Below are 23,865 nucleotides of genomic sequence, written 5' to 3' on the forward strand. Positions count from 1 at the left end.
TGTAATTTGTCTAATTCAAAATACGTTTTAATGTTGTCAGAAAACAGGAAAAAATGTTTATTTGACAAATAAATATTGTTTTTCGCTTAAATTCAATGTTAAAGCTGCCACCCACCTGCCTCTTGCCAGTTTGAATATTTCGTTTAAGCGAAAATCAATGTTTATTTGTCAAATATTTTTTTTCTGTTTTCTGATAGTAATAAAACGCATTTTGAATTAAATAAATTACATACATTCTTCTTTTTGTCTCAATTATTTTAATTAAAAAAAATGTTTTTTTGAACACCCTGTATAAATAATTATGTTAATGTTTATGAATATAGAATTAAATACAGTTTCAAATAAGCTATCAGATGACCCCTATTCTCATTTAAAAATATCCTCGAAGACGTCATCACGCCCAGACGGATGACGTCACTAATATGATATATATTCCGAAAAATTGTAATTTAAAAATAAAAATCGACCTGTTTCGGGATTTTTCCTTTAAGTCGCTGGTTTACGAAATAACGAATTTATGCGTTACTTTATGGACGCACTGTATACTCTTCTGACCAAAAGGGCGCAAAGATGAGTATTGCACCCCGGCGCCGTGTGTGCTTAAGACGGCCCTGGTCAGATGGATTCTTTCAGAGAAGGTAAGTAACATGGAGCCAACATAAATGCAGAAGAATTACTTCAGAATATATGTGAAACCTATAACAAGATCAGAGAAGAATATAAGCCAAAAGTTGGATAAATGGCAATATACTGTAATGGTAGGGGAGCCCGAGCGGGGATTTTTGTAGTTACTGTATATAAAAATATATATATTATTATTATTAAAAATATATATATTAAAAAAATCTGACGATTCGAACCGGGTGTAAGGAAATGGGTGAGTCCCAAAGTTTCACAAGAAAAAATCGCGAATATTTCGCGAAATGAATGACAGATCGAAAAACTAAAAAATATGTGCTCAATATTTTTTAAAAATCTATCGAATGATATCAAACACGACTTCCCACGGAGAGGGGTGGGGGGTAAATTTAATATTTTAAATATAGTCTGGGCTGATTATCGGAGAATATGCCATTTTTGGGAAAAGTTATTTACCATCAATTTTATTGCTGGAATCGAATCTTATAATTGTATATATTAATAATATAGGTATGCAAAGTCCGCAGATAGTGTGCTACTTTTTTTATAAACAAAATGGCGCCCGAAAATCGTGTTTTTTTCAATTTTTGCTCTATAACTCCAAAGATTTTAACTTTACACCAAAAATACTCAAATAAAAATTCACCGCAATTAAATTCTGCATAGAGACGTGTTTTTTCCGATTTACTTCGATGAAAACTTTCCCCGGAAAAAGCGGGGTTTTCCAACAAAATCTTTAATTTTCAACTAAACTTTTAGATAAGTAATTGTTAATCAATAATTAAATAGCTTGGTAATGTAAAAGCCCTTTTCGTATAGATTATAATTCCAGAAGCCGATGTAAATTGAACGAACAGTCTAGCAACAATTGAATTGTTAATTAAAAATTTACGGTCGCTATAATAACGACAATAATTATGATGCATAAGAATAACTATGATTTTTTTTTATAAAAAGGCACTATACCTATCTAATGTAGTTTACAGAATTGAAATGGACTATTTAAGCGGTTTCAGGAATATTTTAAAATTATATAGAATTTTTTGGCTTATAAACAAATAGAATATCTCGGGAAATATTAATCTAAATTAAATTATAAAAACGTTATTCGAAAATAAGCAGCAGGACGCTTCTTTTAAAAGAAAAAACGTTTAATTATGATGAGTAGTTCCTGAGATACAACCGGTCAAAGTTGACTGGAATTTACGGCAAAGATATAAACAATACGATCATAATTTTCAAAACCATCACCTTTTTATATTTGTCCTCTTTCTCCACACCAATTTTCATATCCATAAAATACTCATAACATATATTATTATAATAAAAACTATCGATAATACGTGTGAAAATTGCCAAAAATAGCAAAATTCCAATCAAAAATTAGGTTGGAGAAAATGTAACCTTCAAAGTTCAAAATCGGTATACGTTAAAAAAATGCATTTTCTCGGCTTCTCATGGAGCAATTTTCTTCATTCTCTTTTTGTTCCCAAGTAATTCGAGTAGAGCCATCGAACTCACGGATTATTAAATGTCAAACTTGCTTTTGCTTTGTTATAATAAATTAATTTATTTACTATAACACAAAATTTTAATTTGTTTAAATAAAAATTGTTTAAATAATTATACAGCTTTCAAATGAGACTATTTATGTTTTTAACTTTAAAAGGTACACTTGTGGTAAGTTTATCTAAAAAAAAGCCTACAAGTGGAAAAAATATGTAGTTTTCTGTTCTTATAAATAAATTAATCTATTATAACAAAACAAAAGCAAGTTTGACATTTAATAATGCGTTAGTTCGATGGCTCTACTCGAGTTATTAGGGCACAAAAAAAGAATGAAGGAAATTGCTCCATGGGAAGCCGAGAAAATGCATTTTTTTAACGTATATCGATTTTGAACTTTAAGGGCCGGTTGTTCTAACGTTAATCAAAAATGATCATTATCAAATATTTAATTACTGTCACAACTGTCAATGTCAACTTTGATTTTGTTGCTGAAAACATAATTATTGAGTGCAGTTATGAAATTAGTTAATCAATTATGTTAATAATTGTTATGTTAATTAATTAACTAATCTCATAATTATAATCAATTATGTTTTCAGCAACCCAACCAAAGTTGACATTGACAGTTGTGACAGTAATTAAATATTTGACAGTGATCATTGTTGATTAGCGTTCGAACAACCGGCCCTAGGGTTACATTTTCTCCAACCTAATTTTTGATTGGAATTTTGCTATTTTTGGCAATTTTCACACGTATTATCGATAGTTTTTATTATAATAATATATGTTATGAGTATTTTAAAGATATGAAAATTGGTGTGGAGAAAGATGACAAAAATAAAAAGGTGATGGTTTCAAAACTATGATCCTATTGTTTATATCTTTGCCGTAAATTCCGGTCAACTTTGACTGGTTGTATCTCAGGAACGACTCGTCATAATTAAACGTTTTTTCTTTTAAAAGAAGGGCCTGCCTCTGACTTTCGAATACCGTTTTCACAATTTAATTTAGTTTGACATTTCCTGAGATATTCTATTTGTTTATAAGCCAAAAAATTGTTTATAATTTTAAAATATTCCCGAGGCCGCTTAAAAAGTCCAATTTCAATTCTGTAAAGTGCATTAGATAGGTATAGTGTCTTTTTATGAAAAAATCATAGTTATTCTTATGCATCATCATTATTGTCGTTATTATAGCGACCGTAAATTTGTAATTAACAATTCAATTGTTGCTAAACTGTTTATTTAATTTCCATGGGCTTCTGGAATTATAATCTATACTAAAAGGGCTTTTACATTACCAAGCTATTTAAATATTGATTAACAATTACTTATCTAAAATTTTAGTTGAAAATTAAAGATTTTGTTGGAAAAACCCGCTTTTCCGGGGAAAGTTTTCGTCGAACTGAATCGAGAAAAACACGTCTCTGTGCAGAATTTAATTGCGGTGAATTTTTATTTGAGTGTTTTTGGTGTAAAGTTAAAATCTTTGGAGTTATAGAGCAAAAATTGAAAAAAACACGATTTTCGGGCGCCATTTTGTTTATAAAAAAAGTAGCACACTATCTGCGGACTTTGCATACCTATATTATTAATACATACAATAATAAGATTCGATTCCAGCAATAAAATTGCTGGTAAATAACTTTTCCTTGTATTTTGCTAATTAGCCCAGAGTAATACGAATCTCGCAATATTTCGCGAAATAAATATCAGATCGAAAAACTGTAAAATACACTTATTCAATATTTTTGAAAAATCTATCGAATGGCACCAAACACGACCCTCCGCGGAAGTGAGGTGGGGGGTTACTTTAAAATCTTAAGTAAGATTCCCCATTTTTTATTGCAGATTTGGATTCTCTACGTAAAAATAAGTAACTTTTATTCGAAACATTTTTTCGAATGATGGATAGATGGCGCTATAATCGGAAAAAACGAATGTTTTAAATAAAAAATTAAATTAAAAAATGGCAAGCGCTCACTACAATGGAAAACTTTACTTGACTTTTTTTTTGTTTTAGAACCTACCTACTTTTGTTTTACTCTTCACAATTCAATAGGTCCCCATAACGCTCGAGTGACTGCACATTTAGCATACTTTGCTCCCCTACTATAACGAAATGCCAAAAAACTGGTTAAAATCATAGTGTGATTGGTAGTGCGGCAGATTCGTGCAAATATTATAAGAATTGTGCATTTAATGATACAAGCATATAATTTGGACCACATATACCTACTACACATATAAAGGTTCAAATTTAGATGGGAGGCCATCTCAGATTTTGCCTTTTACAAAAATGGCGGGGATTCAAAATGGCGACTATACATAGGTGACTAATAACACGATAACTTTTGAACGAGACTTCAGATTTCAACCAAATTTGGTATATAGGTTTTTTTATGTTTAAGATCCAGGTCTTGAACCGGAAGAATCGGTTTACCAGAAGTTGTGTTTTTCCTGGTTATATGTAAAAATATGTTGTTTTTTTTTTCAATTCTTTCACCCTGTATGTACTAATTTTTTGACAAGTTAATACGGCCATTAAAAAGAGCGTAAAAATATTTTTTAGGAAATATCTGTTGTTTAACATAACTTTTTAGTTATGTTAATTACCATTTAATAAATGCAAAACGTATCTTCACATGGACCTATATGCGGCAGATTCGTGCAAATATTATAAAAAATATTGTGCATTTAATGGTAGAAGCATATAATTTGGACCACATATATTACACATATGAAGGTTCAAATTTAGATACAAGGCCATCTCAGTTTTTGTTCCTTTTACAAAAATGGCAGGCATTCAAAATGGCGACTATACAAATATGACTAATAGCACGATAACTTTGGAACGAGATGTCAGATTTCAACCAAATTTGGTATATAGGTTCTTTTTTTGATAAATAATATCGAGGTCATGAACCGGAAGAATTGGTTTACCAGATTTTGTGTTTTTACACCTTTTGTGTGTTACACATTTTCTTGTCATTGTTTCTATTTTTGTATAATAAACGTTACTTACAAGGAATTACTTTTAATTTAATTTTTTAAAAGCTTCTAGTTAATAAATATATTATTTTCCTGTTCGACTCAAAAAATATTATAAATTTTACTTGAATTTGTAATTTAAAATCGTGGTTTCGAAAGCGGTAGTCCGAAAGTCAGACTACCGCGGACGTCATCAATTGCGATGTTGCCTTTTTCTCTTCATGGCTTGTAAAGGTGGCTATGTTATAAACGAATTAAGATAAAAAGCTATTACTAAAAAGTGAAGCATTCTAAACAAATTTGAGAATAATAAACTTATAAATCATATAAAAAACTTCAATATTGCGTTCGCTGAATATGTCTATCCTTATTTGTTGCTTAGAAAATTTAAAAAAGTAAATCAGAAATTTTGAGATTTTATAAATGTTCCTAATGTAAAAATCAAGTTAGAACCTTCTTATTATACAGAATGCTGAGACTTCTTGTGCTTATACCGTCTTATACTATATTTTAAATTGTAAAGTAATTGGTCAAATAGTTTAAAAGTTATTTAATTTGTTTATCCCAAATTAATTTTAAGTCAAAAAATTATTATAATTATTACAGTAATACTTTGGACAGTTTATGAAATAAGACCATGCATACTACTATCTTAATAAAAAAAAAATAAAGCACTCATGGGAGTGCCGACAGAAGTCAAAAATTCCTATAGTATCTAAATTACGAGCTCAATGCTTTTCCCCATCCAAAAAGAAGTGCTATACCTATATTATATACGCGTTGCGTACGTTCATACGCTTTGACAGTTCTCAATATGTAAACAAACCGTCAAACTGACAAACTACTGAATTTATTTGTGTTACAAAATTAATAAATTTGATTATTTCATTCATGGGAGATTCTGACCAATAGAAAGCTACAGAAATAAAAATTAAACTGATAATTTTTGATAATTTCCCGTCGTCAAGTGTATTACGTCAGATGCCCTTCGTTGCTATGAAAAAATACATTCAGTGACATTAATGACAATTAATGTTAAAAATTATAAAAGTGATGACTTTCAACCGTCCAATTAATATTTATAACAACTGTGTGTTTAATTGTACTAATTTGTACTTACATAAATAAATTAAAATAAAATTTTGGTGTTGAACAGTTTTATTCATGAAATAATCGCAACAAATTTCACTCGATCTCTAAAATTAATATAGAAGTTAAGAGCTCTTGTGCAATTACTACTGAACATATTTATTGTTGTGAATGATCATAGAAAAAATAGTGTATACAACTTGCATTTAATTATCACTATGAAGCTCGCACTCTATACGAAACTCGCCGCATACGGTTCGTTTAGTAACCCTCATACTCGCTTCATAATGACCATCATTAAATGCTCGTTGCATAATATATTATTAAAATGCCTAACTTTTTGGTAATAGACGAAAAAAGCGAAAATGTACCGTTTTTTATCTTCATTTGCTTATAACTATGTATATCATCAAAATCGGCTGCAGGAAACATATATGTTATTATTATAGATGTCCATACTACTCAACAAATTTGGTTTCGGTCTGGAGGGGGTTGTGTCACCAACAGGATATTTTTTTCCTTATTTCTTTGAACTAATATTTTTGTTACTATCCATAGGTCGCTATTCAATCCGGCTCGAAGGACCAATGAACAATTCGATGTAATATATGTTTCAAATTTGCTTCTAATGCCCTGTGTCAGTTTCTTCACGATCGACGAAAATAAATAAATACTTGCCATCATACTTTCAACATGTAAACAAGTCAAATCCACATCTCAGATGTTACCTGGGGCAGATTAGCTAAATATTTTAAACATCCATACTTAATGTAGCTTTTTAAACTAATGTTTCCTTGACGGACTTCTTTTACTGGGCTTTGACCCACATATTTTTGTTAAATAATATCTTGGTGGTTAGCAAGTATATTGCACGTAAGCACTGATGATGACTGGTAAACCAGTCGAAAACTAGTTATGTGATTTTGATGTGGCCCTTTTGAGGGTTTTTAAATATACCTTTTATACAGGATTTTACTGTTTTTTGAAAATAAATAAATGTTGAAGTCGTGGAGTAAAAAATGGTTTTATGGACAGCTTCTCAATTATTACACTACAGTTGTTGGTTGGGTAAAATTTTATAATAGACTGCCCTTAATGACAGCTATTGATAATAATTACACTCAGCATAATTTCAAATAATGACTTATGCACTAGAGTTGTTAATGAGGTAGTAGTAACTATTCTAGATCGACTGCGCTCAAAAGAGCCCGAATCCCCTAATCCTACATAAAAAGTAAAATTATGGTTTTGCTTGTTTTTGATTCGGAGGGATGCACAATCGCCGGACAGCTGTTTCCACCGTTTCAGGCTTTTTCAACAGCGCTAGCGTACACTCCTTCTATCTTTACTCAGATTTTTTTGAAGCTCCATTTAATTTACAATCTGTTATCACTCGTAATAATAAGTAAATTTTATGACAATTATTAGAAGAACAAATGACATGTAGGAATTCTCTCCAGTGAGAGGCTTCCTTTAACATATAATTAACAAACAAAGTGAATAATGTAGTGGTAGATGTTAATTCATTTTATTTAAATCTGTTTAATAAGTCTGTAGGCTTAAAACGCTTTAGTCGACGCACTTCATCGTTGACATTAAACAGTTCGCGCACTAAGTGATTAGAGTGAGCACTAGTTTTGTTTTTGTATTTTTCACTGTACTTTGTGACTTCAGTTTTTATGGATTGAACTTGGTGGTATTTTTCTATTATGTTGTTCGAAACATACCACGGAGCATTAGCTATAATTCGAAGAACTTTGTTCTGGAATCTTTGTAGGATTTCTAGGTTTGAATTGCTAGCAGAACCCCATAATTGAATTCCATACGTCCATATTGGCTTCAGTACGGCTTTATATATTAAGAGCTTATTTGTGAGATTTAAATGTGATTTTCTGCCAATAAGCCAGTAAAGTTGTCTTAGTTTGAGACCCAATTGTTTTCGTTTTTTAAATATATGTGTTCTCCATGTTAATCTTGTGTCAAGATGTAAACCTAAATATTTGACTTCATTTCTCTGAGTAATTATTTGATTATTTAATAACACTGCTGGACATATACCTCTTCTTAGTGTAAAGGTAACATGGATTGATTTGGTCTCATTAACTCGAATTTTCCATTTTTTTAACCATGCTTGGATATTATTAAAGTGCATTTTACATCAACAATAAATTGAACAAGAAATTGACAAAGTTATTCAAGGTCAAATTCAAATTTGTCTTATACAAAACACAATTCTACATCCAATTTTGCCGTGAATAAAAAGAAATTTGACAAAATAAAACATATATCCAATTGTTCTATTTCATCAAATTCCTTCATTTTCTTTTACAAACCATACATTTTGTACTCGTCAAATTTGGCCTTGAATAACTTTGTCAATTTCTTGTTCAATTTATTGTTGATGTAAAGTGGACATAAGGCTGGCTTGTAAGTTTCTTGAGGCAGTTACTGTATCATGATGTGAAACGAGTATTGCAGTGTCATCTGCGAAGGTTGCTGTTATTGTAGTTCTTGAAGTTGGTAGATCTGCAGTAAAAAGCTGATACAGCATTGGTCCTAACACGCTGCCTTGCGGTACTCCTGATTTTTATTTGGTATAATTCTGAATATTCTGAATGGTATTTAACTGAAAAGAATCTGCCAGATAAGTAAGACTTTAGAAGTTCATAATATGGATGAGGCAATAGGTTTTTTAGTTTATAGAGTAGACCTTTGTGCCAGACTTTATCGAACGCTTGGCTTATGTCAAGAAACGCTGCTGAGCAATATCGCTTATTTTCAAAATCGTTGCTGATATGTTTTACTAATCTATGGACTTGCTCTATTGTTCCATGTTCTTGTCTAAACCCAAACTGATGTTCTGGTATGAGATTTTTGCTATCTAGTATTGGCTTGATGTTTTTCATTATTAATTTTTCCAGCACTTTGGAAAGCACAGGCAGTAAACTTATTGGCCTATATGATGTTAATTCCTCTAGTTTTTTCCTGGTTTTGGGATCATAATTATAACTGCCATTTTCAGTTGTTGCGGAAAATAATTTAATCTTATTATTGCATTAAAAATTTGTAATATTGCCGTTATTCCTTTCTTTGTTAATTTTTGTAGTATCCTACCCGTTATCAGATCATAACCAGGAGCTTTTTTAGGATTAATTTCTTTCATTATTACATCCTTAACTTCATTGTACTTAAATTTCGGTATGGGCAGCTCCATTTGGTAAGGTTCATTTAGTACTCATTTATTTCCTCCAATTCTTCAGGTGTTGATTCCAAGCTGTTTGGTTGAAAGACTTGTGAGAGATAGCCACCAAAGGCATCTGCATTCTTCATGTTATTTCTTGTCCATTTGCCATTGTTTTTTCTTATTGGTGGTATTGGTGTCTGAGGACTTTTTAGTTTCCTTGTGGCTTTCCATAGTGAGTAGTCGGTGGCTTCTGTTGGTGTAAGCTCTTCTAAGTATCTTTGTATAGAATCATTTTTTACTTCAAGTAATATTTTTTTTAGTTCCCTTGCTGTTTTATTAAATTTATTTTTATTGCTCACTGTTCTGGTTTGTTGCCAATTTCTTCTTAGCCTTCTTTTCTCTGAAATTTTTTCTTTTATAGTTGGAGGGCAGGATTCTTTTCTTGTTGACTGTTTGTAGTTTGGAGTTGCTGCCCATGAAGCTTTCTGTATGTTTTTTATGAGGTTAGTTATCGCCCATTCAATATCTGCAGGTGTTTTTAATGGTATTTTTAAATTTATTGCTTCATCTAATACTTCTTGAAAAGTATCCCAATTGGTCTTTTTATTGCACAGAGCGGATGGATTTGGATTCTAAGTTATATCGGAGTACATGTTCATAAGGACTGGAGTGTGATCCGAAGACATGTCTAAGCTGGATGTTGCTGTGACTAGTTTACTGTCAATTCCTTTTGTGATATAGAAATCAAGAAGGTCTGGTATTTTATAAGGGTCCGAAGGCCAATATGTGGGTTCTCCTGTTGACAGGTAGTTTAGATTATTGCACTGCATTGCAGTTAGTAGTTCACGACCCTTAGTAGTTGTAACTCTCGCGCCCCATACTGTGTTTTTAGCGTTGTAATCTCCACCCGCTATAAATTTGTTTCCAAGCGTTTTGAAGAAAATCTCATAGTTGTCTCTTTTATTGTTGTGCTTGGGAGGGCAGTATACAGCAGATATTTTGGTGATTCCAGTAACTCCTTCTATTGCAATGGTAGTGGCTTGTTGGTGATTTTCTGTAAATCTTTCCAATTCGTGATGTTTGATTGAGTTTCTTATTAGTATTGCTGTGCCTCCATGTGCAGTCCCATCTGGATGGTTGGTAAAGTAAATTTTGTAGTTAACTAGGGCTAGGTGACTTTTATTTGTGAAGTGAGTTTCAGTAACTAGCATGACATCTATTTCATTGTTGGTTATGAAACTTTTGAGTTCATGAGTATGCTGGTTTAAGCCGTTTGCATTCCATAATGCTATTTTTAGTGTTTGGACCATTATGACCTATTTGAGACAAGAGCGGTGAAAAGATTCATTATTGTTCCCATTTGCGTAATGAGATCTCTCATCATTGCTTTTAGGTCAGATATATCATTAGGTTGACTTATACTATTTTGTTGGTACATAATGTTACCTTCTTGTTGATTATTTTGATTGGTTACCTGTGCATATGTCATTCCTTGTGTTGTAACCCTGTTTCCTTTAGGTGTTTGTCCATTTCGTTCTCTAAGTTTTGGATGCATTTTCTCTTGAAGTTGCTTGTGTATAATACACCCTCTGTAATTTGCGGGATGCTGTTCTCCACAATTTACACATGTCACATTTTCATCTTTTATTTTCCTAGTACATTCTGAAGTGTGATGTGACCCTGTACATTTTACTCATCTGGATTCTCTATGGCAAAAGTTTTTTGTATGACCGAATCTCTGACATTTGGTGCACTGTGGAATAACTCTTCTAGCATAAGGGGCTTCAATTGTAACTATCGAGTGTCCTAGTTTCTTGACATTATAGATGTCTTTATTATTTTCTTTAATTTTTAGATTGACAAAGAACATGGGCAATGGTTTTTTTGTTATGTTTTGTTTAACATTCCATATATTTAGAACTTCATGTCCAAGAGCTTCTATGTCTCGTTTAATATCGGCAGGATTTGTTGAATAATGAATATTTTTTACTACTATTCTAAAGGGCTTGCTTTGTTTAGACTGGTATGTATGATACTCTGTTTTTTTACTGTACAATGCTTTCACTATAGTAGTATATGCTTCACTCAAAGTTGGTTGGATTCTTACTTGACTTTCACCCAGGGCTTTTAAGGTGTACTGATCTTTAACAATTTCAATAAGAAGTATATTTAAGGGGTTCATATCTTCGACACCGGATACAAATATCGGTGGTGGTTTGGGTTCTGTTTTTTTCCGTTTCTGTTTTAGATTTGTCTATTTTATCCTCATCTTCTTCTTGGAGATTGTTATATATATTGCTGGTGCTGGTGCTAGGTTTAGACAACCAATAATCTTTTATTTTGGTTTGTCTTTTAGCGTTCCTGTTATCTTCAGGGCTTATTTGCCTTTTTTTGTAGTTCATTGTCTGCCATTCATTGTCCTGAGTAGTTGCAGTTGCAGTTAAACTGTTGTTTGTTCCAGAAGGGAAGTTGTTTTGGTTAAAGGGTTGTCCATTTATGGAATTTTGTGATAATGGCATAATTGATTGCGTGTTTAGGTAAGATGTAGGTTGGTACACAGGTATTGGTTGATTCACTAACATTTGACCATTATTATCAGTAGGGCCATGGTTTGGTTGCAGGTATGGATAATTTGTGTAATTATATGGGTCTGCCATTTTTGACTCACTCTATATTTACCTTAAGTCTTACTTTTACAAAAATTAACATTACAAGTTTTTTTGCAAAAAACCGCGAAATGAGTTAATTTCAGGTCAACCCTGCAGAAAATTAACCCCTATCGGTTTTGAAATTTTTTATTTTTATTATTTTTTGTGTTTTATATTTTTTTATTATATTTCTCATGTATTATTTTGTGAAAATCGTATTATCTATTGTTTATTTATTTATTTACTGAAATAATACTGACCGTTATTTTGGAACGTTGCTTCCCACCTTTACATTCGCCAACAATTACAACACAAAAAAGTATAATGTTTTAAGACAAAGTTCGAACGTTTATCACCAATTAGCACTAAACAATGTTTTTAGCGGAGCAAAAACACAAACACTCTTGAAAACTACAGAAGTCTTTCTTATGAAAGGAAAACCTTGCATGTTCAAGAACAATTTCTCCAAAAATTTTAAAATATAAAATATTAAAATAACACTAATGAATTTTGGACAAGGTTTGTTTATCACAGCTTTTTTGTTGATCGACAACCGTTCGCTTTGGCTGCTAATGGCAGCTATGTACGCATTTGATCCCGCTTGGCGGCGCTAGTGTAGTTTTACACTAGTAAAACTACTAAACGGTGGAAACAGCTGTCCAGCGATTGTGCATCCCTCTGAATCAAAAACAAACAAAACCATCATTTTACTCTTCTTATTAAACTATTAATCGATATGTTTCACAATAATTATATAGGGTCAAACTATAAAAATTTAGGAAGTGAAGATTAATGTGAGATTACAAATTAAGGGATTCATTTGTAATTAAAAAATCCTAGGTATATATTAATTACAAAAATAATAATTACTTATTGAATCAAGCACTAATGCTTTATAAACTTTATGTGTTAAGTTGGAAAACTAAATATACATAGTAATTTTTCACTTACCAGCAATACCGTGCAAGCATCCATATATTCCAAATCCTATCGATAAAATAAATATAGGTCTGCCAATCACGGCGATGAAAGAAGCCACAAATGGATCATATTCAGGTTTGAGTACTAATATATACCAACCTGGAATTATTATAATCGATAGCGCCGGAATGCAAAAGAAAAAATAGAATAGTATTTTCCACATTGTTCTCTAAAATGAAACAATCAGTTTTATTCAGGTCTTAGAATAAGTTTCAGTTATACAGTATTGAAAATGTGGTGGTCTTAACCATCCTTAATACAATTACAGTGTAACACCGATAAGTCCGACCGATTTTCGTCAGACAAACATTTCAACAATAAAAATGTATGTAAAACGCCCTCCACACTCTCGCCAAAGTCGATCGAGGTTCAGCAAGTACGAGAGTGTAGACGGCCACCTTGTGTAACTTTGTCTTACTTCGTTCTACTTCCAAAATCTGTCGGTCTGGTGCGTCCGAGTCAAAGGAATCTTTGTCGGTATCGCACCGCTTGAATGTGTTTCTCGCGAAGTAGAACAAGTGTGTAGAGAGGCACTTCGGACTTCGGTCAACTTTGGCGAATTAACTTTGCCGAGAGTGTGGGGCCCGTTTAATATAATATTTGAGAGATAATGTGTGTTTGTGTAATTTGAACTATACATGGCACACGGCGCCGGCAGCAGAGCAACGAACGACGTTATTATCGGAAACAGCAATCACCTGTTATTCCTTTATTTATTTCAAACTGTCTTAGCATTGTTTAAAAAAAGACTAAAAGACTATTTAAAAAATTCTTTTTTAAACAATGATCTTAGGTTTTCACTGTTCTTAAATAATATACCATCGTTCCGATTGTGACTGTATTGTGTATAGTACAGTCTTGTATTGTTCGCTGTCGTTTGCTTAGGTTTGTGTTTGCGTGTTTTTACTAATTTAGATGTGTAGGTACTGTGCATATTATACAGGGTGAGTCACCACTAACACGACGGAAGATTACAGCGACATGGTAAAAGATTTGAGAAAAATTTTTAATTAGTGGTTTGTAAATTGATAAAATCTACATTTTTAAATTATTTTGAAATATACACGGTGTCCCAATAAATGGCGGCGTATTAAAGTTATATTTTTTCTTATGGAACACCCTGTATTTTATTGCATTTTTAATTGTCCGCAAAAAATAAGGTATAGTTTCATAAAGCTTCCCTATACCTATGTACAGAGTGTTCTGAGTTATGTTGACTTTTCTTAAAATGTAAAGTTTTAAAAGAAGGCTTATTCCCAAGTTATTTAAGAAATTATAAAAAAATACTTTTATATCCAAATATCTGGATATTCGTTAAATGTATTTCATGATTAATTGTTACACATTTATTTACAGGGTGTTCAAAATTTACAGTTTTATTATTGGATTATTCAATGTGTCATATGATTCTTATTTTAAATGGAATACCATGTATATTAATAAATAATTATACTAAACAAATCCACCTCTTTCGAATGGTATATGAATGTCCTATACCTAGGTGTCATAGTTTTTGCGTAATTTACAATTATTAAAATTCTTAATCTGTAAATCGATTTTAAAACAAAAGATGTAGTTTAATTAATGGTATTGTATGACATTGTCATGTTATGACAGTACGGTCTGGTAATTATTTTATAATTAATGTATTCCATGATTGATTATTACATATTTATTTACAGGGTGCTCAAAATTTACAGTTTCATTATTGGATTATTTAATGTCTCATATGATGCTATTTTAAATAAAACACCATGTATGTTAATAAATTATTATACTAAACACTGGTTCCTCTTTCGAATGGTATAGGGATGTTCCATAACTAGGAGTCATAGTGTTTGCGTAATTTACAATTTTCTTAAACGGTAAATTGATTTTAAAAATAATATTTATGCACTCTCGATTTTTAAACTGTACGAAATAAAAATGTTTGTTTACTCTGTCATAATGAAATGAAAATTATGTCTATTTTCTAGACCATTATGATGAAAAGTAGGTAGATTGTTCTGTATACAATACATTTTAAAAAAAATCAGGATCTGTTCCAAAGTCTAAAGTCCATAAACGATAAGTTAACTATTTATCATAATCCTGTTCCGTCTAATATCGGTGTAGTTGAGTTTTATACGGATAATAGTGGTTTCTCTTAAGTATTGTAACAGTCGTTTGACTGATTTACCAGAAATTTTTTCTTTACTAGTATTTGGGTTTTCCGTAACAGAAAGCAGGACATCAAATTCCTTGACGTGATCACAAATAACTGGTTTATTTTTATTTAACTTTCCGAAATTTCTCAAAAACGTCCTTTTTGGGTGTCTTCTATCAGGATACCTACTTTTGAGCGTAAACTTTAGAAAGTAAGATACAATTTTGCAAACACTCCCCAATGCAAAGAACCATGTCTACTATTTCGTAGATAACGTGGTTATTCATTTTTAGGAACAATTAAATTTGAATATCATACATGGATGTTTATATTTTTGATAATTACCAGACCGTACTGTCATAAAATGACGATGTCATACAATGAGATACATCTTTTGTTTTAAAATCGATTTACAGATTACGAATTTAAATAATTGTAAATTACGCAAAAACTAATAGACCTAGGTATAGGACATCCATATACTATTCGAAAGAGGTGACTTCTCTTAATATAATTAGTAATTAATATACATGGTGTTCCATTTAAAATAAGCATCATATGACACATTGAATAATCCAATAATGAAACTGTAAATGTTGAACACCCTGCAAATAAATGTGTAATAATCAATCATGGAATACATTCAACCAATATCCAACTATTTAGATGTTAAAGTATTTTTTTTATAATTTCTTAAATAAGTTTAGAATAAGCCTTCATTTAAAACTTTACATTTTAAGAAAAGTCAACATAACTCAGAACACTCTGTACATAGGTTTAGGGAAGCCTTATGAAACTATACCTTATTTTTTGAGCACAATTAAAAATGCAATAAAATACAGGGTATTCCATAAGAAAAAATATAACTTTGATACGCCGCCATTTATTGGGACACCCTGTATATTTCAAAATAATTTTAAAATGTAGATTTTATCAACTTACAAACCACTAATTAAACATTTTTTTCAAATCTTTTACCATTTCGCTGTAATCTTCCGTCGCGTTAGTGGTGACACCCTGTATGCATGTGTATTTCATGTTATATCAATTATAACGGAGTTTATCTGTAAGTATACCGTACTTTCTAAGAATTTTTTCTCAAAATTATCAAGATATCTTTCATCATTTTGAGATAAGGTACACGTTTCAGCCCCCATATTTTGTTAACCTTATTTGACCATCAAAAAGTCAGCGGCTGATATATAAATACACAGGGTGATTGATTAGTGTGATAAAGCTCAGTAGATCCGCTATAGTAATAGGCAGCCAATAAAACTTATTCTTCTTCCTTCTTGTATGTAGGCTTTAAAGCCTGATTCTTCTTCAATATTAGCCTTCTAAATTGTTTAAATTATCGCACCATATTTTTCTTGGTCTGCCAATACTTCTTCGTCCATTTGGTGACTTATCTCGTGCTATTCGTACTATCCTATCCTCTGCCATTCTACTAATGTGTACCTTCCATTCCTGTTTCCGTTTTGTCACCTATCCATTTATGTCTTCTACATTGTCACCCATCCATTTATATCTCCCCTTATCCAACAGAATTTTCCCTGATATTCGTCGAAGTATTTCCATCTTTGTTGTTTCTGGTGTCTCGTTTTGTCTCCGCCGTGTATGTCAATATAGGTCTAATTGCTGCTTTATAGATTCTTGCTTTTGTGTCTTGTCTTAGGTGTTTGTTCTTCCAGATTGTGTCATTAAGAAATCCCGCCGCTTTACTTGCTTTTAAGCTTTGTTGCCGTACTTACTCTTCAACATCTCCGTAATTGGTTATATCTATTCCCAACTATCAAAACCTTGCTTCCTGCTTTATTATTTTCTCATCAATTTCGATTTTATACCGTAGTGGGTTATTTAGATGTTGTCATACATTTGGTTTTTTCTGCTGATAATATCATATTGTATTTATTGGCTGTTTTGATGAAGATCTGTGTTAATCTTTGTAGATCGTCTTCTGCCTCGGCGATTAATGCGACGTCGTCTGCATAACATAATATTTGGATTTCTTTGTTCCCCATTTTGTAACCATGACCTTTACGTACTGCTCATATTATTTCGTCCATTATTATATTAAAGAGCAGTGCGCTTAACGAATCACCTGGTCTGACTCCGCTTTGTACTGGTATAAACTGTGTTAGTTTTCTATTTATCTTTGCCTGTATTCGATTATGGAAGTAGATGTTTTCGATCTTCTTCTTCTTCTTCATCTTCTTCTTCTTCTTCTTCTTCTGGTAGCACTACAACCCGGGGTGGGTCTTGGCCGACTGCAAAACTCGCTTCCATCTCGAACGGTCGCAGAGGTAGGGTTACCATACGTCCGGATTTCGTCCGGCCAGTCCGGATTTGAAAGACATGTCCGGATTGGGGTCCGGATATGAGAAATGTCCGGATTTTTTTGCTTTACTAAAAAAATGGTAAATACTAGGCCCAACGGTGGGAAATTTCATTCTGCGCAGCACCTTAGGTCTAAAGTATGTTAAAACATAGGTATATGTATTTTAAACTGGCAGAGATTTTCAATGTTAGTTGCATATTGTAGCGAAACAGCTGTACTTTTAATGCTGCCATATTATGCATTTCGCATATATGTACAATGTAGAGGTAGCAACGCAGTTAAATTCACATTTTACATTTTCTACAACCCCTTGGACTACCCCTGTCCGGATTTGGCCTTAATAAATTATGGTAACCCTACGCAGAGGCGGCTTTACCTATTGTGCGGTGCAGACGGGTGCCGGGATGTTGGGGAAGCCGATCGCCAAAGAGCGGGTCCTTTACTTTGTTTCAACATAAAATATGATTTAAAACGATTAATGAAAAATTACATTGGCACTTAAGCGCGATTTATAGATTACAGCCCGCCCCGCTGTCCAACGGACGGACGGCGATCTTTTGATTCGTTTGAAGACATGGTTCGGAAATCTGCTGTGGAATTTATAAAGGTCAAATTGCTTGGGACTTGTCGGGCATTTTCAAAGGCGTTTATATAGGTGTCGCGGGATAATTTTGCGAAATAAGCTTTGACGGAATGGATTAAATATTTTATTTAAGTTTACATGTAAATATGAAGTAAAGCGGCTTTTCATTTGATTAAAATTATTTAAAAGGAAGATTTTCTTTTATTACTACCACAATTTACCGAAAATGCATATAACAAATTGAGCTCAATCAGTTTGGATTTGTGAACGCTGTTGGTACGAGAGATTTATTTAGCGTGAAGGTGTTGTTTCAGAAATGTAGAGATGTCAGCTGTGATTTTTTTGCATGCCTGATTGACTACAAGAAGGCTTTCGATAGAGTCAGGCATGAACAAATGATGGAAATGCTGAAGAAGACAGGGATTGACGGAAGAGACCTGAAATTAATAGCTAACCTGTATTGGAATCAATCAGCAGTGCTCCGAATATATGGAGAATATACAGATCAGGTCAAAATCTTAAGGGGAGTGAAACAGGGATGCATAATTTCACTGCTGATGATCAATCTGTACTCAAAGCACATTTTTGAAGAGGCTCTAAACTCTAAAAGATATTGATGAAGGCATCTCAATAAAAATGGAATCAAGCTCAGTAACCTGCGGTATGCAGATGATACAATAGTGTTTTCCAATACCGTAAAAGGGCTGCAAAACTTAATGAACAAAATAAATGAAACAAGTAGAACATATGGACTAGATATAAACACCAGCAAATCCAAGCTAATGATCATCAGCAGGCAAAACATAACTGAAGCAAATCTGTATATAAACCAAATGAGAATTTAACGTGTCTCACAATACAACTACTTGGGAACTATAATCAATGAGTCATGGGACAATACTCAAGAGATTAGATGTCGCATCGGAAAGGCAAAGAGTGCATTCTAGGCTATGAGCTCTGTGTTCAAGAGCCATGACCCATGACCTCACCTTAAAATCAAAAATAAGGCTCCTTAAATTTTACGTGTATTCAGTGCGTCTATACGGAGTAGAAACGTGGACATTGAAGGCAGAAACTCTATCAAAACTTCAGGCTTGCGAGCTATGGTTATACAGAAGGATCCTGAAAATACCATGGAGAGAAAATTCACCAATGAAGAAGTACTACGGAGGATGAACACAACCGCAGATTTAGTCAACATCCTGAAGGCCCGTAAGTTGCAGTACTTGGGATATATAATGAGAAATCGAGGCAGATACGAGCTACTCCAATGCATTTTACAAGGTAAAATTGAAGTAAAAAGGACCCCAGGACGAAGAAGAATATCCTGGCTAGCTAACCTGAGAGCATGGTATAGAAAGACCTCAACACAACTATTCCGTATAACAACCAACAAAGTCATCATAGCCAGAATGATCGCCAACGTTCGGAACGGACAGGCACCGTAAGAAGAAGACTACCACAATTATTGTGACTTTCAGCGGAGTCAGAGCTCCTCAAAAATTATCCATATTAACAATTTGTTGTTGGTTTTTTAAGTAATACTGAAAACATGTAGTATGTAGTTCATCCATTTTTCAACCTCAACCAATTTTCAACCTTACATCATAGATAAAAAGTTCATTTTTAATTAAATATTTTTAACAGATTTGGGTAGGTTGTTCTGACGCCGTGAATATCTATTGGCTCCCGACATCATTTAATATTGCACTATTTGCATCTGGATTTTTGTTTACATTATTAGAGTACCTAATATCCTATGTACAAGTACTAGGTAGGTACCTATTCGACTATTCCATTTTGACTGACTTAGTCTTTTCTTTCTTAACTGCGCGTCTACCAAAGGGCGCGGGCGTCAGGGTATCGACTGCACACGCGCGCTACATGGGCTAGAGCCGCCTCTGAACGGTCGTCCATAATAGTTGGGTCAGTGGGTAGCCCCATTGTTCTTAGATCTGACCATATTGTCTCTCCATCGCATTCGTGAGCGTCCTAAGGGTCTTTTTCCTGTGGGGGCTTCCTCCCAGATCAGTTTGCTAAGACGGTTATTAGGGAGTCTCTGGACGTGGCTATCTTAGCCGCTGAAATTTAATTTCTTGGACTATGTCACTCGCCCTATACATCTGCTTGACCTCAGCATTTGTTCTCATTCGGTATTGGTTGCTATTAGCAATAAAATATTGGTTGGTATGTTTCTTCTATACAGTAAGTGTAAGACGTCTTCGACTTGGATGCGATCGAAAGCCTTTGTCAGGTCTATAAAACATAGATATGCTGGTGTATTGTACTCGATGGCCTTTTCTGTCATTTCTCTTAGTACAAATACGGCAATAAAACTTAAAAATTGTAGCCAACTTTGAGCTTCACATTACAAAATTAGTTAAAATGTTCGATAACATAGTGGCAGACCAAACTTATATATTTTTTTAATGGAACACACCGTATTTTATTTTTTTATACTCGAAATCTTATTAACTTCCCCATCACAAAAATATAAAAGTATATCTCTACCTACCAAGATATTTTATGCTACACAGGGTATATACAAAGTTATAACCAATTTTCTATGAAAATCATAAGAAGTCCAACTCACTGTATAAATAAAAATAAGCACAACAGCAATGGTGTATTGGTGCCATATTTTTTGTTGATTGTCAAAATTTTTAAGAATGGTTGATATTGCTAATTTTTTTTATATCGAATACCGGGTGAGTCAAAACGCAAGTAGGTACATTATTTTCTGAGTAATTTTAAATTTAACACCCTGTATTTTATGTCACTATCGAAAAGTGCCATTACCTTACTTTAATTTTTGTATGATGTTCCCTATGTCTAAATTTGTTAGTTTTCGCGACATTTTCATTTTTCAGAGCAAATTACTAATAAGGTGTTTAAATTTTTCCAAATTGTAAGTAAACCATGACTGAATTATCTAAAACTGACTTCTTCTTCTACTGCACTACAGCCCAAATTGAGCCTTGGCCTTTTTTATTTTTTGCCTCCGCCCTTGCTTATCTGTGGCGGCTCTTCTCCATACACGGACTCCTAAAAGGACTTGTGCGTCGCTGTTTACTGTGTCTTCCCAGCGCTTTCTTGGTTTTCCAACCGGTCTTTTTTCCAGCATTCTAGTATACAGTGCTCTTTTTGGTAGCCTGTCCTCTCCCATTCTTATCACATGTCCGGCCCATTGCAATCTTTGTATTCTAATGAAGTCTGACAGGGGTGCTTCCTTATAAAATTGATAAAGCTCGTTGTTGTATCGACTTCTGAAGATTCCGTTTTCCCTCACAGGTCCTAGTATTCTCCTCAGTACTTTCTTTTCGAATGTGTCGAGTTTGTTTTTGGATGTTTCCTTCAGGACCCATGCTACACTGCTATAGCATGCTATTGGTCAAATTAAGGTTTTATAGATTCTCGTCTTTGTATTTTGGTGGATATTTTTAGACCGAAATATATAGGGAAATATATGGGAAAGGGCAAAATAAGCTCTGTTTGCCTGCATTATTCTCTTACGTATTTCTCCATCTTCTGATCCGTCGGTATATATTTCTGCTCCCAGGTATGTAAACTTTCCAGCCGTTTAAACGTCATCTTCATCTATAGGTATATAGTGAAGATGTATAGATAGCAATCAAGAAAATGAAAAACAGAAAATCGCCAGGAATTGATAGTATCAATAACGAGCTTGTTGAAGTACTGTAGCCCAGAAATCGTGACAAGTTTGACAACAATTTTTCAAAAATAATAAGACATGATACAACAGCAGAGGAATGGAAAAAAGCTTAACAATATACCAATATACAAAAAATGAGTAAAAACTGACCCACATAATTACACAGAAATAACGCTGCGCCAGTCTACATAACCTAGCTACCAAGATGTGTGGGAAGCATTACTTCAATTTAAGGAGCACATGCCGGAATGTCCAAAGGTTAGCCATGCCAAAGCTAGAGTACCGCCAATTGGATTGGCGGGTTGTCCAAAATATAATTAGGAAGGAAATCTTTAAAGACATCGACGTACAGGTACTAGTCTGGTGCAATCCGCATAGATACTGGTGACATGACGGAAATAAAACCGTACCTTGCCAGTTTTATACAACTAGGAGTTGTAAAGGAGGGACCAGTTGCCGATCGCATCATCCACCTCCAGTCCCGACCAGGCTACAGGAGGAACCATTTCTTAAGAAGGGGAAAATGTTACGTTATCTACCTGTCAATGACTCACTAGATAACTCTATTACTGGAACCCCAAATAAATAACGCTTACCTCGATGTATTTAGGACCAGTTTTTACCATTGCCTGGGATTGATAAATTTCTACCAGAAGCAACCATAGCAACCAAGGAAATGAAAAACAGGAAATCGCCAAGAATTTCTGCTATCAACAACGAGCTTATTAAGGCAAGGCAGTCCAGAAATCGTGATAGAATTGACAAAGATATTTAAAAAATAGTAAGGTATGGTACCATGCCAAAGGAATGGAGAACAAGCATAACAATGCCAATGTACGAAAAAGGACTAAAAATTAACCCACATAATTACGGGGGGATAGATAACCCTGCTCCAGTCTACATAACCTACCTACCAAGATATGTGGGAAGCATTACTTCAATTGAGGGAGCATGTGCTGGAGTTCAACGGGAAAAAGTTAGCCATGTCAAAGCTACAGTACCGCCAATTGGATTGGCGGGTTGTCCAAAATATAATGGAGGAAATATTTAAAGACATCGACGTCCAGGTACTAGTCTGTTGTAATCCGCGTAGTTGCTGTTGCGGAGCGAAAATCGTCTGTTGCCACTTTTATACAACTGGAAGTTGTAAGGTAACGGTCAGTTGCCGACACCATCATCCAGTTCCAGTCCCTACCAGGCTCCACGAGGAACCATCTCTTAAGGAGTGAGCAATGTTACGTTAGCTACCTAAATAACTCTATTAACTGCTTAATATTCCCAATACTTACCTATGGCTGTGAATCTTGGACCCTGAGACAATCGAAAAGAAGAAAGATAGACGCCACCAATAGGTCAGTATTGGTGGTCAGGATTGAAGAGAGAGAAATAAACAATGCTCGCCTCGATATCTTTGCAACCAGAGCCCTGATTCTAATTCAGATTTCGACTCAAAACAAGTCGCAATCAATATGGCGACGTTGAAATGCGACTTTGCTATCCTTGTGGATTTCAGTTGAACTAACTAAAGGACGTCATTAAATTTCGATATTGGATTTCGATATCGGATTGAAATTATAATTTCGAGTCGAAATTATTGTGCCACGGTCATGAATAAATGGCTAAAAGCGAGGTTAGGTTTAGTTTAGGAGATGTGTTTTGTTTGTTTCTTGCAAGGAAAACTAAAGCAAAAGGTATTATATATTATGTGGCTGGGTTTTATGGAAAGCTGGTTTTGGAGGAATTAGGTAGAATAGTATTAAATTAGAAATATAATAATTGAGAATGTCCACATTGGACAGTAATGAAGAGCGCTAAAAGAAGGTCAAGGCAATTGCAGTCAATAATCGGGTACAGGAATTTAGTACCAGTGAGAATGGAGGGATTACTATATATGCAGATGACTTAGTACTAATAGCAGACAATAAAGAGAAAATGCAAAAATTAATCGATATCTGGGTGAAGGAAATAGAAAATTTGAAAATGGAGGTAAATGTAAAGAAAACGAAGACCATGATAGTAACCCAAAAGAAAAGGGAAGAAATAAACCAAACGATATTTAGGTGCGAAAACGAAATAATAGAAACA

General features: G+C 33.5%; 1 protein-coding gene across 1 annotated transcript in view; it reads right to left on the minus strand.

Moving 5' to 3' along the window:
• Positions 1-23,865, minus strand: part of LOC126892661 (nose resistant to fluoxetine protein 6-like) — a 142,736-nt gene that overhangs the window by 10,324 nt on the left and 108,547 nt on the right. The window contains exon 9 of the mRNA XM_050662303.1: positions 13,011-13,209. Coding sequence (XP_050518260.1) covers positions 13,011-13,209 — 199 coding nt within the window. The remainder of the gene's footprint in view (positions 1-13,010; positions 13,210-23,865) is intronic.

This window comes from Diabrotica virgifera, chromosome 9, assembly GCF_917563875.1.
Source record: "Diabrotica virgifera virgifera chromosome 9, PGI_DIABVI_V3a".
In the NCBI taxonomy this organism is placed as follows: domain Eukaryota; kingdom Metazoa; phylum Arthropoda; class Insecta; order Coleoptera; family Chrysomelidae; genus Diabrotica; species Diabrotica virgifera.